The sequence below is a fragment of the Camarhynchus parvulus genome, chromosome Z (genome assembly GCF_901933205.1).
Source record: "Camarhynchus parvulus chromosome Z, STF_HiC, whole genome shotgun sequence".
NCBI lineage: Eukaryota > Metazoa > Chordata > Aves > Passeriformes > Thraupidae > Camarhynchus > Camarhynchus parvulus.
Window position 1 is genome coordinate 36,224,776 of NC_044601.1, and position 14,724 is coordinate 36,239,499.

The 14,724-nt window shown below is 52.2% G+C and overlaps 1 protein-coding gene across 3 annotated transcripts in view; it reads left to right on the top strand.

Annotated features, from left to right (window-relative positions):
* The first annotated feature begins 764 nt into the window (after positions 1-764).
* The window catches only part of PTCH1 (patched 1), a 73,372-nt gene continuing 59,412 nt past the window's right edge, over positions 765-14,724 (top strand). The window contains exons 1-2 of one of the 3 annotated variants that reach the window (XM_030969541.1): positions 765-925; positions 8,626-8,818. In XM_030969541.1, coding sequence (XP_030825401.1) covers positions 869-925; positions 8,626-8,818 — 250 coding nt within the window. In that variant the 5' untranslated portion in view covers positions 765-868. Of the gene's footprint in view, positions 926-6,818; positions 7,104-8,625; positions 8,819-14,724 lie in introns of those variants that run through there. The other 2 variants (XR_004061527.1, XM_030969540.1) reach the window with 2 other exon arrangements.

Genomic DNA, 14,724 nt, shown 5'->3' on the forward strand with positions numbered 1-14,724 from the left:
TGGGAGCAGGGGGAGGAGGCAGGGGCTGCAGGAGACCCGCGGGTTTTGGCGTGCTGTGCTGCTGGGGGGAGCAGAGGGGCGGGGTCAGCACTGTGGGGCCCTTCCTTCCTTCCTTCCTTCCTTCCTTCCTTCCTTCCTTCCTTCCTTCCTTCCTTCCTTCCTTCCTTCCTTCCTTCCTTCCTTCCTTCCTTCCTTCCTTCCTTCCTTCCTTCCTTCCGCCACTTCCTTCCGCCACTTCCTTCCTTCCTTCCTTCCTTCCTTCCTTCCTTCCTTCCTTCCTTCCTTCCTTCCTTCCTTCCTTCCTTCCTTCCTTCCTTCCTTCCTTCCTTCCTTCCTTCGCCCTTTTTTTTTGCCCTAAAGTTTATTGTAAAGGGGCAACGCTCGCGGGTCGGTCACGTGATCCTGACAGGTCCTGCCTATTGAGAGCCAGACCACCCACGTAGAGGACGATGGAGCTGCTTAATAGAAACAGGCATGTAATTGTGAGGCTTTCCAGCACTCGGCAGAATGTCTGCAACCTAGGAGGGTTGGCTTTTTACATTTTCAGTTCCTTTGGCGGCGTAAAGGGGGAGGAAGGAAGGAAGGAAGGAAGGAAGGAAGGAAGGAAGGAAGGAAGGAAGGAAGGAAGGAAGGAAGGAAGGAAGGAAGGAAGGAAGGAAGGAAGGAAGGAAGGAAGGAAGGAAGGAAGGAAGGAAGGAAGGAAGGAAGGAAGGAAGGAAGGAAGGAAGGAAGGAAGGAAGGAAGGAACTAAAAGAAAAGAAAAGAAAAGAAAAGAAAAGAAAAGAAAAGAAAAGAAAAGAAAAGAAAAGAAAAGAAAAGAGAAAAGAGAAACGCACTGATGTTCCATTTAAGCCGTCAGTAGCAGTGAATGAGGACGCACCCCCAGCACGGCTCACCCCGAGCGGCTCCCGCCAAGAAAGTAATGGTAGGTGCCTTCCCTTCGCCGGGGCGGCAACGGGACCCGGCGGAGAGGGTCCGGGCCCGGGCCAGTGTTGGAGGGGCTACATGGGCCTTCGCCGGCGCCCGGAGGGGGCGGGGGGAACCTCCCTCTCGCAGTCGGGGGCCGGGGCTATCGACCGGGAACCGGTTGCTGCCCGAGCGGGAACGCCAGCGCGGGATGTGACGGGGGCTCGGCGTGGAGCAGGGGCTGGGGGGCTTCTCCGGGGCCAGGCGCTGCTCCCCCCCGCCCGGCTTGGCGCTGAGGTGACTCAGAGCTGCGGTAGGGATGCTCGGGGGACACGCTGCTGATGGGACGTGGCTCCCGAGGTGACTGCAGTGCCGCAGAGGACGGCCGTCTCTGCACTTCGCACCTCTGTGAGCTCTGCTCCGAACATACTGCCTTGTGGGGAGCAGAAACTTCTCTGGAGCTAGGTTCTACAGGACAAGGGCCGCCTTAGGTTGAAGTCAATAGTGGCTTCAGCCTCCGGCTTCAGGACTGGACCCCTCGTGTGGCTGGTACCGGCACCATCGGGACCCGTACAGCGCTGCTGTAATCGAGCGTGTGTCCCACTGCTTCCAGGGACTGGAGAGGGGCGGATGTTCAGCGACATATGTCAGCTCTCGGCTGCCTTAGCGCCACTACGGGAGTAGACCTGGGGGAGGCAAAAGCGCGGGGGTGAGTGGGGAGACCTCTGGTATCGTCGGATGGTTTTAAAAGAAGTGTTGGAGCCAAAGTGGGTGTTTCACAGCTCCTAACCAGATAGCCTTTACGAGCTAGAGAGAGTCTCGCCTTGTTTCAGCACCAGTCTCATAGGTGTATCTAATTTCTTGTTACGGCTACTGGGGGCATTGTATGTCTGAATTGTAACATGACATTGTATCTGGACAGCAGGTAGTCTTGTTCAGAAATATTAGGGCTGAGGAGGGAGCGGAGGAGAAGGAATCTTTTAAAATCTGTTTGATTTTAAGAGCCTGTAGATATAAAACTGGCAGCTCACTCTGAATTAAAATGTCTTAGGCTTCTGTGTTTTTATCCTTATTTCACACACACATGCACACGCACGCACACACTCACACACACACCTTTTATTTTGTTCTGCCTTTGCCACAGTGTATAAAGCCCTATTGAGACATGTAGGCGTGATGTGTAAACCGGATTAGCAGTATGAAAGAAAGACATACAATGAGCCTGAATTGTTTTACTTCCTTTTCATTTCTCACGCTTATATCTCTAATAAATTTGTTGCTCCAGCAGTGGGTCAAAGAGATTGTGTCGTTCAGCTTTTTTTTTCTTCAAGGCCTGATGGCAGAGATCATGGAAGTTAATGCCCTGCCTTCTGGCACATGCAAAACTTGAGCTCTATCTTTACACAGACCCGGTGTTGTCCAGGCTGGCTAAAAAAGGTTCAGTGTAACTTTCCCCTCTCAATGCACATTAATGTCCTGCAAGTGGCGGGGCATTTTGCCAGGAAGAGACTCTGATTTGAAGACTACTTGGGTTTAAAGAGGTAAAGCCCCTCGTGGAATATGACAAAGTCTGTTAGGGCTGGGATGTCCTCGTGGTTTTGGACAGAGGAGCTGTTCCTCCATCCACTGTCTTCCGCAGCTCCCCGTGCGCTCTTCTCCTCTGGGAGTCCGCTGCTGTGCGGGAGGAGCCCAGAAGCTTCGGAGACTCCTCTGGAGGCACATTTCCCCGCAGCCCTCCGCGGAAGAAAATGCCAGCGCTCCTGGGTTGGTGCTGTAGATCCCTCATTTGCTCCTTTGTGGCGTGCAGAGCAGCTTTCCATTAAAGGAGATCAGGGGTAATTAGCCGCATTATTTTGACAAGTTGGCTCGAGCAGTTCCCTTTCTTCCAGGGCTGAGGAGGGGGAGAGGCCGCCCGCCTCCTTGCCCAGGCGCGGGCGCTGAGCGGCGGCGCTGCCCTGCGGAGCGGCTCCCGCTGCGCGCCGCCGCCCCCCGACGGCAGCCCCCGCCGGCCCGGTGGCCAGCACGGCACTCTGAGTGCTGGAAAAGGAGAGGGAGGCTCAGGCTGCCCTGCAGACCCCAGTGACTGTGATCTTATGTCATAGCCAGAATCAGGTGTACGGGCGGAGCACAGGGCCGGGGCAGACCTGTGCACTTGTCGATGCAAAGCTGTGTGAGAGATAGAAATTTGAGGGAATAGAAAAAAATCTGATTATTTTTCCACCAGCTGGTCTTCTCCCAGGACCAGCACTCTTGTAAACCGTACAAAAGGAACTCAAAGTGGCTGTGCTTCATTTCTGTCTTTATTAGGGTAATGCTCCAGCAGTGCAAATGTGTTTGGTGGGTGTCTGCAGGTGAAGAGCAACCTCGAAAAAACGTGCTAAAGTAACACCACTGTAAATATCTGTTACCCACTGTTAATCTCCATTGGATTGATCCCTTATCTGGCTGGAGAAGTGCTCTGCTGTATCAGGGGTTATGAACACAAAGGGAATGTACATAAGAGACAGAGCATTATAAAATGAAGCCACTATGACTAAAGTCAATGCTGAAATTTTGTACACCAGCCTGGGCTGTCTAGGCATTGAAAGCTACAGGTATGAATGGTTGTAGATTGCAGCCCCTGTACAAAACAAGACAACTTCCTAGGCCTCCACCACATAGGTGTCCTAGATAAGAAGTCTGGGAGATCCCTTCGAGTGGCTGACGATGGAGGTAGCCCTTGGCGTGGAGGAGCAGTTGCACACTCAGGGCACGCATATCACAGTCTCACAGTGTGCTCACTGTGAGCACAGGCAGTGCTCACAAATGTAAATAAGGGCAGATTGATTAGGAAGAACATTATTGCCAGGAATGTAACAAGCAGGCATCAGCTATGAGGCAGACTGGGGGCAGCCCGCGCTCTGACCACCCAAGTGGAGACTTTTACACTGACATTTCTTCCTTGAGGGAAAAAAAAAGCCCCAACATACATACACACACCCATCCCAGAAACAAGACCAATTAGATCTCTTCAGTAATTAATCTCTTGTGTACGCTTAAAAAAAATCCTTCCAGACCACAGGGAGAGAGGGGAGATTAAGACAATGCTTGTTAAATTTGAGTCTTCAGATAGAGTTTTGGAATCAGCAGTGAGAATGGGCTTTAGGCTACTGTGTGAAGACTAGCAGGCAGGAGGCACTTAGGACGGTGCTGGGGCTTCCAGGTGTTTGAAAGGACACTTTTCTCTGCTTTTGGAGCCTACCAGGAGACTGAACCAAAATGCTTCTGCTTCTGAACCAATCCCTTCTTTCTCCATTCCCTTGCCCTGCTACCCAATCAGACACAGTCAGGGTGAGCACTTCCAGAAACAGTGTCCCATCACCTCCTAGCTAGATGGATGGTCAATTTCGGAAGTGGAAACTTGAATTGGAGGTGGCCGACTGCACCCCAGGAATAGGTTTTAGCCTCAAACAGAAAACAGCCTCCAGCTGCAACTGCTTCAGGTTTCCTTCTCCCATACATATGCACCTATGTGTGCGTGCATGACAGCTTGCTGCTCCTAGCAGCTTTCCTGGAGAGAGTCCTGTGCGGGGCCTTCACGGAGACAAGTTTCCCAGGGTGGGAAAAAACGGAGTTGGGGTGAAATCAAAAGAAAAAGGAATCCCCTAGCCGGCGGGTCTGGCCCTTGAAAGGTCCTGACAGTTGGTGCCTTTAGGCAGTCTCAAGGAGAAATCGGTGCGGTGCGGTGCGCAGCTCGCTCCCGCCGGCGGTCCCGGCTCCCGGGACGCTGCCAGCCCGCGTTGCCGGCGCCGGGGCGGCCCCGCTAAGGCGGTCGTCAACCCGCCGAGGAGAGGAGGACGCTTGCAGTGAGCGGGGGCTCAGGGGTTTTGCTCAGGACCACTGCCCGAGGTACACGCACGGCGGGGCTGAAGGGAGAGGTGCGCAGTGCTGTCGGGTTTGTCAAGCCGGGCACCGCACCGGGCAGGGGCTGCACGGGGTTGTCTTCTCACCTCGGGTCCCTACGCCCCTCTCTTCTTCGCTGCATTTCTCCCACCCGCCCTCCAGCTCCCGAACTCTTTACAGCCGCGCTCCTCCGCAGGCGTGTAGCAGCCGTCCTGCAGGAAGGCAGCCCCCCAGAGCACCTCCCCGGCCCGGGCCAGGGACGGAGGGAAGGTTGTCGGCTGCCCCCCGCCCCGGTGCCCATGGGTGTCCGCCACGGCCCGTAGCTGCCCCCGCGGGGAGCCGCGCTGCGGGCCGGGGCCCGAGCTCGGGGCTGGGGGGGGACGCGCGCAGCTCTAGAGGCAGCAATTAATGGCTGATTCTCAATGAAGAGAGACGCGGAAAAGCGGTGCCAAAAAAGTAAACAATCGCGTGTAGTTCGAGAAATGTTTAGCGCGGCCAGGCAGGCAGCGTTTCATGGACTTTTAAACTAAAAACATTAGAATTGGCTTTCCTTGGCTTTTCCTGAAACTTGGTTTCAGTTAAAGAATGAGTCCTAAGCTGAAACAGCTAGCTACCGCGCGGCTTTAAATCCCTTAAGTGTTAAATTTTCATTGTGTTTTTCTAACCGGACGGAGTGGTTTTCTTGCAAGGAACTAAGTCTCCTCTTTAGTTAAAAAGAGAGGGGGAGAAAAATCTGGCACTTTCTACCGCAATATCCACCACCCTGTCATTATTCCTGCAAGCCTGGGAATTCAGCTTGGACCTCCCAGTATTTGTTGTAGCTCGAGGCCAAGGTGCCTCTAAAAGGATTTTCTTTTAAGGTCTTTAGAAATCGTTTAATGCTGCTTTTTCTTAGTTTCCCTCTCTTTTTCTTAAGAGGGAAAAATGTATTTCTATATGTCCCTGGCGAGAAAGTTCCGCGCGTGTATTTGCAAGCATCCCGGACGGGGGTCGGGGGAGGGGAGTAAGGAGAGGGGGGAGTAACGCTCTTGAAAAGAAAACGAAGAAGAAAGAGGGAGAAGGCATTCCTTAATGGAAGTATTGCATGCAAAGAAGACTGGATCTCTTTAAGGCTCCCCCTGAAGCTGGAGATGCACACACAAGAGTTGCCGGCCTGGGTGGTCTCTCTACTTTGGTGAGCTGTTGCTAAGCAGCTAATAATAGTCATGTTTGCTGAGTAATTTCTGCCCTCCCCGAGCCAATCACCTCGCAGAAACCCAAGCCATCTGACAGCCCCGGGGGCGGGCTCTCAGCCCCTTTTTTTTTCCCTCCCTCTCTCGCTCTCTCTCCACTCATACTCCCCCCACCTCCTCCCCCCCCCCACCCCTCCTCCTCCTCCTCCTCCTCTTTATCCAAATGGAGAGAGTCCTTTTTTTCTTCTTCATCTCATCTCTGGAGCCGAGGGGCTGCAGCTCGGTGCTGCCGCGCACACACCGGGGGAGAGCGCCAGGCAGCCGCCCGCCCGCCGCCGCGGCGGGGCCAACCGCGGAACCGCGCCGGCCCCGCGGCCCGCGGGAAGCACCCCGGCCCTGAAGCAGGATGGTGCAGCGCGGCGAGGCAGCCCAGCAGCAGCAGGAGCAGCCGCGGCCCGCCGCGCCGCCGCCCCGCCGCCGCCGCTGAGCGCCGCCGCGGACAGCGGCTTCCCGAGGCAGCGGAGGCCAGCCGGAGTAGGCGATTTCAACGGGAGCGGAGGATAGCGCGGCGGCGGCGGCCGGGGGATCCCAGGGGTCGCGCCCGCCCGTCCGCCCGCCCTCGCCGGGCGCGGGGAGCGGCCGCCTGCAGCTCGGGGTCCGCGCGCGATGTGGCAATGGGAGGCGCGGGGAGCGACTCGGCCGGAGCGGCCGCGGCGGCAGCCGCCGCCCCGCGCCCCGCGTGAGGCGGCCGCGCCGCAGCAGCCCCAGCAGCAGCCCCGGCGGCGGCGGCGGCAGCAGCGGCGGCAGCAGCCCCCGCAGCAGCAGCATCAGCCCGCGGCCCGCAACGCCGCCAGCCCCCCGCGGCCCTGCCGCACCCCGGGGCCCCGGGGCCCGCCGCGGCAGCGCCAGCGGCAGCTCTCCCGTCCCGCCGGCGGCGGCAACATGGCCTCGGCCGGTAACGCGTCGGAGCCGGAGACCAGCAGCAGCGCGGGCGGCGGAGGCCACCCCGGCCGGGCGCCGAGAAACGGCGGCGGGAGGCGGCGAAGGACTGGAGGGAATCGGCGCGCCGCGGTGCCCGACCGGGAGTATCTGCAGCGACCAAGCTACTGCGATGCGGCTTTCGCCTTGGAGCAGATTTCAAAGGTGCATTCAATCTCTCACTCTTTTTTCCAGAGATACACGCTAGTGGTAGTGCTGCTTTTTCCGCGGGGGAGGAGGAGGGAGGTGGTGTGTTTTCTCGCGGGGGTGGAAGGAGGAGATGGAAACGAAACGGCCACCAATAAAATGCTGGGAAAAAGAGAGGGACGTCTGTGACTCTTCAGTGCGGGAGAGAGTGCCCTCCTTCCCTCCCTGCTCGCCTGTGCCTGCCCTGGTGCGTGCCTGTGCTGCGGAGCACTTTTCCTCCTAAACTTCCCGAAATAGCCTCTGCTCGGTCCCGGCCTCCCCGTAGCTAACTCCAGGCCCGCTCTCCTGCTCCCCTCTCTCTCTCCACTTCATTTCTGCTTCTCCATCCCCTCGTAGCACCCTGCGATCTCGGCAACACCCGCTCCCGGCCGGAACAAGGGAGAAACCGGCCGGCTTCTTGGCAGAAGTTGGGCTTTTGTGAAGTTTTCCGCCGAGCGCCGAGACGGCGGGTGCCCTGGGAGAATGGGGTCCCCCAGCAAAGAAGGCAGCGGTTTTCTCCCTTGCCCGGCGGCCGGAGGGGGAGCGAGGGCCATAAACAAATTGCCACTTTAACCCTGCCGCGCCGGTCCCCGCGGAGGACTGGAGGTGCCGGGCGGGGCGGGGGGCCAGCCCCGGCCGCCAATCTCTGCTGGCCAAAAAATGTTCAAAGTAAACAATCTCCGAAAGCTGCCTTGCTGCAGGGATGGTTTCACTTCAGGGAGCGGATTTCTAGGCTTTGTAAGAAGAGGGAAAGGAGGAGGAGGAAAAAAAAATCCATGTGGCTGCCCTCTTCCGTTCACAAATATTGTCGTAACTTACAGATGGCTGCTCTACTTCCTAATTCAGATCACACAGCGTCTCCAAACTCTATGGAAATGAATTGCTGCAGATGTTACAGCGCTGCTCACCACGTGGGTCTTGCCTCAGCACCAAGCCCCTGCTAGGAACTGGGAATGGGGGAAACAGCCACTGCTGCCCACTATCTGTCACACACACCCCCCGCCTCTCCTCCCAGCCATTCTGGGGTTCCAAGGAGAACAGGAAAAGGGACTTTTCTTTCTTGTGGCTGTTGAGGTTTGTCAGGAGTGGTTCCTTCTTCCCTGGAGCCACGGGTCTCGCCAGAGAGAATGCTTTGCAGCCTAAGGTGGTGGCGATGCCTCGGGCAAGAGATGAGTATGGTGGTGGCCGGCACAGGCGAGGGTCCGGGGGCCGACGCAGTGTTGTCACCCCCAAACCCGCGCGTTGGTCTGGGGCAAGGATGGCTGACAGCAGGTACATCTTGTCCCTGTGTGCGTGCTCGAGGGTGGCTGCTCGGCAAGGCCGCGGGGCAAGGGGCCCTGCTGGAAAGATGCCTGTTTGAGCTGCTCACGGCGCTCCGTCCTTCCTCCGGGGACTGCGCCCCGAGAGCCGCGAGCTGTCCCGCTCGGGGCAGGGCTGGGGGGCTCCCCCCACTTCTGCGGCTGCCGCAGCCCGCAACTACTGACCTCTTCTTGCTTTGCAGGGGAAGGCGACGGGACGGAAAGCGCCGCTGTGGCTGCGAGCAAAGTTTCAGAGACTGTTGTTTAAACTGGGCTGTTACATTCAGAAAAACTGCGGGAAGTTTTTGGTTGTCGGCCTCCTGATATTTGGGGCTTTCGCTGTAGGATTAAGGGCAGCTAATCTCGAGACCAACGTGGAGGAGCTGTGGGTGGAAGGTAAGTCCGGGGGGATGCCCCTGTTTTCTGTTGCCGTCCCGGCCCGCCGGGTAGACCGGCCCGGGGCCGCTCAGCATGCCCGTGACGAGCGGCCGCCGGCAGGGAGGGCGGGAGGCGGGCCCTGAGCTGGGGCGCGCAGCCCCGGGCGGCGCGTACCACTACTCCGTCCGCGGGGGGCAGCGGTGGCCAGGCCGTGCACTCGGCGGAGGGCCGTCGGGACAGCTCGTCTCCAGCGCCCGGTGCCCTCGCCTGTGCCCCAGCTCGTAGTGCGGGCGAGCTGCGGGCGGCGGGTTTCCGCGTCCCCGCCGGCGGCGGGAAGCGGCGGCGCTGCCGGGAGGCGCCCCCTCCGCCATTTTGGGAGTGTGCGCGGCCGCGGCGGGGGAGGGGCGGGCGGCGCGGCGGGGCGGGAGCCTGTGTGTGGTCCTGGCCTTGGGTAGCTTTCAGCTGTGGGGAGCGCGGGGCGCTGCGCTGGAAAAAAAAAAAAAAAAAAAGGAAAATAGGAGAGGGAGAGAACGAGGAAAAAAAAAAAAAACCCAACCAAAAACGACAACCACGAAAAAAAGGCAGCCGAGGCGAAGCGGAGCCCGGAGTGGGGCAGCCAGCCGGGCGGCGCACCCCGCGCTGAGGGTCATGGCTCCAGGCTGCCGCTGGTTTGGGGTTTAGGTGTAGTCCTTGGTGGTGTTTTTTTCTTCGTTTTTTTTTTCTTTTTCTCGGTTTTTTTTTGGTGTTTTGTTTTGTTTTGTTTCCCCGCCGTCCCTTTTTCTTTTTTTCTGTGCGGGAAAATACTGTTTGTTAAGGATCACGTTCCCCCGTTAGCTGCTGGGTCGACGTGGAAACAGAGTTCCTTGTCTGTGGCAATTACTACTCTAGGTTTATGTCAAAGTAGCTTGCAGCAGTATTTGGCTTATAAAAGTTAATATGAGAGGCTGCATAAATAATAATTTTTAAATAGCTCTCTGTATGTGCATGTGTGGAAAAGCTAGGGCTGACTGCAAACAAAGTCGGTGCCTGTTCTGAAGGTGGTCTGTCCTGCCCGAGGTGAATTAGAGCATATGGGATCGGAGTCCACCCTTGCAGATGACAGCCATATTGGGGTCAGGATTGGACTCGCCAGTCATTTAGTAGGTGTTGGTTTTTTCTGTTGTGAAAAGTAGTGATCTTTTTTTGGTCCGTGTAGAGTAGTCCAGGAGCTCATAATATGATGAGATCTGCTGCCAACAGTTCTGCCTGAGGAACAGAACAAGGCACTGCTGGGTTCCATCTGTAGGCAGAGACATGCAGTCAGAGTTTGCACTGACCACTAACTCTACAGTACCTTAAATACTAATAGAAATGACTGTGAATCTTGTTTTCCTTTGCTGTTAATTTTTCTTCCAAATACGCTGTGAGGTTTTTGTGGAGAGGTTTCTTTTGTCAATTTTTGTTCTTACATATTTTGTTTCTGCTTTTCTGTGTTAGATAGATTAATGTGTGATTGCAGCTCCATCCTACATACTCTGCTGACATTTATTATCCTCATGTTACTGGTGTTCACTTGCTTAGAATGGTGATCCTATTCAATTAGTGCCACCTGCTTTTTGTAGCCTTGTAATTCCAAGAAACTACTTGCTGATGATGCCTCAGTGACTGGCCTGTCAGTACAAATACAATTCTCAAGGGGAAAAAAATAGGATTTGCAAAATAGTTGCTACACTGGTTTCTTCTCATGTCATTATTGTTATGGGAAAGGAGTGAGGGAAAGTCCCTAGTATAGAATCTAGTGGAAATTGATCTCTGAGATTTTTATTGATAAGATGGATTCATAAAGCAGCTAGTTTGACAGAGTTGACCTATGTAATTTAATATCTTTTTAGTTTAGTTTTTTTCATTGAAAAGATATTAAAACTCTGCATTTAGAAACCCTTGCATTTCAAAACTAACCAGCAAAAGCTAGCAGATTAAGGTGAAATAAAATCTTATGGATTAAATTTAATTTTGTTTCTAATTTTCCCGTTTTAGCAGTACATGACGGTCCACAGAAAAGAGCTTGCTATAATGTGCTTTCTTGGTAGAAGCTCTGTAAATGTTCTGCTCATGAACCAGGGTGTTGTACAATTAAACCTAACAGATAGCAGTTGCATATTTTTATTGCTAAGCTACAAACAAGAGTACAAATTTAGAGTTTGAGATGGAACAGATAGCATGGAGAATGCCATTCTTCCTATGCAGAAGTGCAAAGCAGCACCAAACTTCTTCTTCTGCACTTACATGGAGCTGGTCCTAACAGCTTTAAAGTACCTTCCATGGAGGTTGGTACAGTAACGGACTCCTTAGGTCAAGGTTTCTTAGCGAAGAAGCAGTGGCTGAATTGTCCTGTTTCTTAAAACAGCTGTCTCACTTTACCTTTCGTTTATTGAGAGTTTGGATGAACTAGGCAGTGCTGGCCAAATACAGAATCATAGAATTGTTTAAGTTGGAAAAGATTCATAATATCATCAAATCCAACTGCTAAGCCAGCACCATTATGTTCACCACTGAACCATCTATAAATGTCACATCTAAACACTTTTTAAATACCTCTAGGGATGGTAATTCAGAGGTGGCCTCTTCCAGTGCTTAACAGTCCTTTCTGTGAAGAAATTTTTTGCTATCCAATCTAAACCTTTCCTGGAGCAACTTAAGACCATTACCTCTCATCCTGTCACTTGTTACCTACATCCTCCGTTCAGGTAGCTGTAGAGAGGGATGAAGTCATCCCAAGGGTGCGCTTCTCCAGGCTAAATTACCCCAGCTCCCTCAGCTGCTCCTCATAGGGCTTGTGCTACATTGCCCTTCTCTGGACTTGCTGCACCCCCTTGATGTCTTTCTTGTAGTGAGGGGCCCAAAACTGAACACAGAATTCGAAGTGTGGCCTCACCAGTGCTGAGTACAGGGGGACAATCACTGCCCTGGTCCTGCTGGCCACACTATTGCTGATCCAGGCCAGGATGCCGTTGGCCTTCTTGCCCACTTGGGCACAGCTGGCTCATGTTCAGCATCCCCAGGTCCATCTCGTGGGATAGCTTTCCAGCCACTCTTCCCCAAGCCTGTAGTCCTGCATGGAGCTGTTGTGACTCAAGGACAGGACCTGACACTTCATGTTGTAGAACGTAGTATGAACCTCATACCATTGGCCTTGACTCATCAATCCAGCCTGTCCAGGTCCCTCTGCAGAACTTTCCTGTCCTCCTGCAGATCAACACTCCCACCTAGCTTGGTGATATCTGGGAACTGGCTGAGGGAGCATTTGAATTGCTCATCCAAATAGTTGATAAAGATTTTAAACAGGACTTGTCCTATCGCTGAGCCCTGGGGAGCCCCTCCTGTGACTGGCCACCAGCTGGAAGTAACTCCCTCTGGGCCCTGCCATCCAGCCAGTTTTTAACCCAGCAAACAGTGTACCTGTCCAAACCATGAGCAGCCAGTATCACTAGAACTGTAGGAAACAGTGTTAAAGGCATTATTCAAGTTCAGGTAAACACTATCCATAGCCTTTCCCTCATCAACTAAGTTGTAGAAGAAGATAAGATTGGTCAGGCAGCGCCGGCCTTTCCCAACCGCATTCCAGCTAGGCCCGATCCCTGGACTGTCTTGAATGTGCTGTGTAGATTCATAGGTTACCTGAAATATACTTCAAGAAACAGTTTTGATTTGCTACTGAAACTTTTTACAGTTATTATTGCTGAATAAATTGGCAGTATTTAAAAAGACAAATTTGATATGGTCTGTTTCTAAATACCATGGAACATAATAGAGCACTGAAATTTGCTGGAAGTAAATGGTTGCTTTAGAACCATAACAGAATTAATTATGAAACAGTGAAGGGAACTTGGAATGTGCATGGTCTTAAAACTCATTCAAAGTTAAATGATTAGTGGTCTGAGCCTGCAGCAGTTATGGTTGAAATAATTATGAAACATGAGTTTAGAAGTTCACCTTGTAGGCAAACTTTCCAAGAGAGAGCTTCAAAACACCATTCTTTCAGATTTCCTCTAGTAGTCTTCCTCCTTCAGAATTTATGCTAGCATTCTAGGCCTTCTCTGTGCCTCCTGATACCAAAGTGGCTTTCCTCTCAGCTTGTTTCTCGCCACTAAGTGTTATAGAGTAGCTTTTTGGTTTTTGGTGTTTCTTTTTAAATATAGTACTCTTCTGGCTGCTGCTCAGAATACTTCAGTTATTACGCTGTGTCCCACAGTGGCTCCATCTACGTTGCTGTCTTGTAGACTTGCTCTCGGTCATATTTGCCTGGGACATACGCCTGTATCTTTTTGATCTCTCTGTTCATGTGCATACCTTGCTGCTGGTGGCGGGGGGAAGGGATTGTCTGCCAGGGCAGACAAATTCTGGGCTGGCATTTTAATGGCAGTTCTGTTATTCAGCTCGAGTTGAACTGCTGTATGTGGGTGTCCGTGCATTCTGGAGTTGTGGGGACTGTTTAGCATCTTTATACATTGTACACACAGAGAGGAAAAAAAGGGCTTTGCATTGATTTCCTCGGTGACAGAATTTTGTTGGGCACAGATGTGCTTTTAGAATCCTCCATTCATAGCTAGCGAGTGCTCTGGATGGAAAAGAAATCATGCTCATAACTGGATATGTTTATTTACGACCACTCTAAATAGGCAGTCTAAAATCCAGTGTGTCAGCAGCAGTCACACATGTAAATTCATAGCCTCTGCTGCTGAAAGAAGGTAGTTTTGTGGCTCCAGAGAAGGTTCTGTTAAATGAAGCTTGAAATTTGGCTACTGCAATGCCTTAAATGATGCTAATTGGAGCAGCTTATAATGGGGGAGATGGTCTAGTCTTGTGCTTTGGTATTTCATTTCATGTCATCATTGTCTTGGGATTTTTTCTCCTCACTTTTTTTCATTAGCTTTCTTCCTAAGTGGCCAAAGATCATGCTATTCTTCCCTTCCTTTTTCACTTTCTTCACTTTTTGCACCAGCTTTTGCACAAGCTTTGTGAAGCTTTGTGAGCTTGAACTGAGCTCTAACATGCAGAGCTCCTTCTTTAAGCCAGTTTGAAGGAAGAGGGTGGATGATACAAATAGGTAGGACATCTTGCAGAGAATGCCTCAGAAGCTGCATACTTCAGTTCAGGTATGTGGAATAAAGTGAGTGTGTTCAAATTGTAAGTGAATTAGGATTGAGTGTGTACAGCAGAAATACTTTGTAAGTCAGGATTTGGGATATGTGTATTATTTCCTTTCTCTCTTAAGGGACAAAAATCAGGTTGCTTTATTGTACTTATGGCTGACCCTTCTTAAAATATGTTAATCTACCCCTGCAATTTAAGAATGAGGTGAATGAGGAAAGTGTGCAAATGATGCAGGAACCAGTATTATTTCTGTAGATTCTCAAGTTTTCTTAACCCAGCAAGATTAAGTGCAGGTGGAAAGTTGTTCTTAAGTTCTGCCTAAAGGCACCAGTTAACTTTACACTAGTGTTCTTTGGAGAAACAAAAAAGAATAGTAAGGGAACAGATCTGCATTAATTTGTTTTTTCAAGGAGACGAATTTATGTAAGTGGGCTGAAGTAACATGCTTGGTTTGAGTACAGTTAGCACAGCTTAACACAGTCAAGTGTAATTCCTTTTTCCCACAAACATATGCATTTGTGGACAGCAGCAGGGAAGATGTTTTAGATGTGCTTGCACCTGTATCACCTGTGGCATGGTATAGAAGAAGTTACAGAAGTTACTCTACTCTTCAATCTCTCACAATGGTTGTTGGCAAGCTCTGTGGCAGTCAAGACATTGTCTCTGATCACATCAGCAAATTCATTAGTTTCCTTTGAATCAGGTGACTTAAGAGCTTATTTGTCCTTGAATGCTGTCTTACACTATTTTGCATTCCTCAGCGCATATTGAAAGTTCCTTGGAAGGTGTTC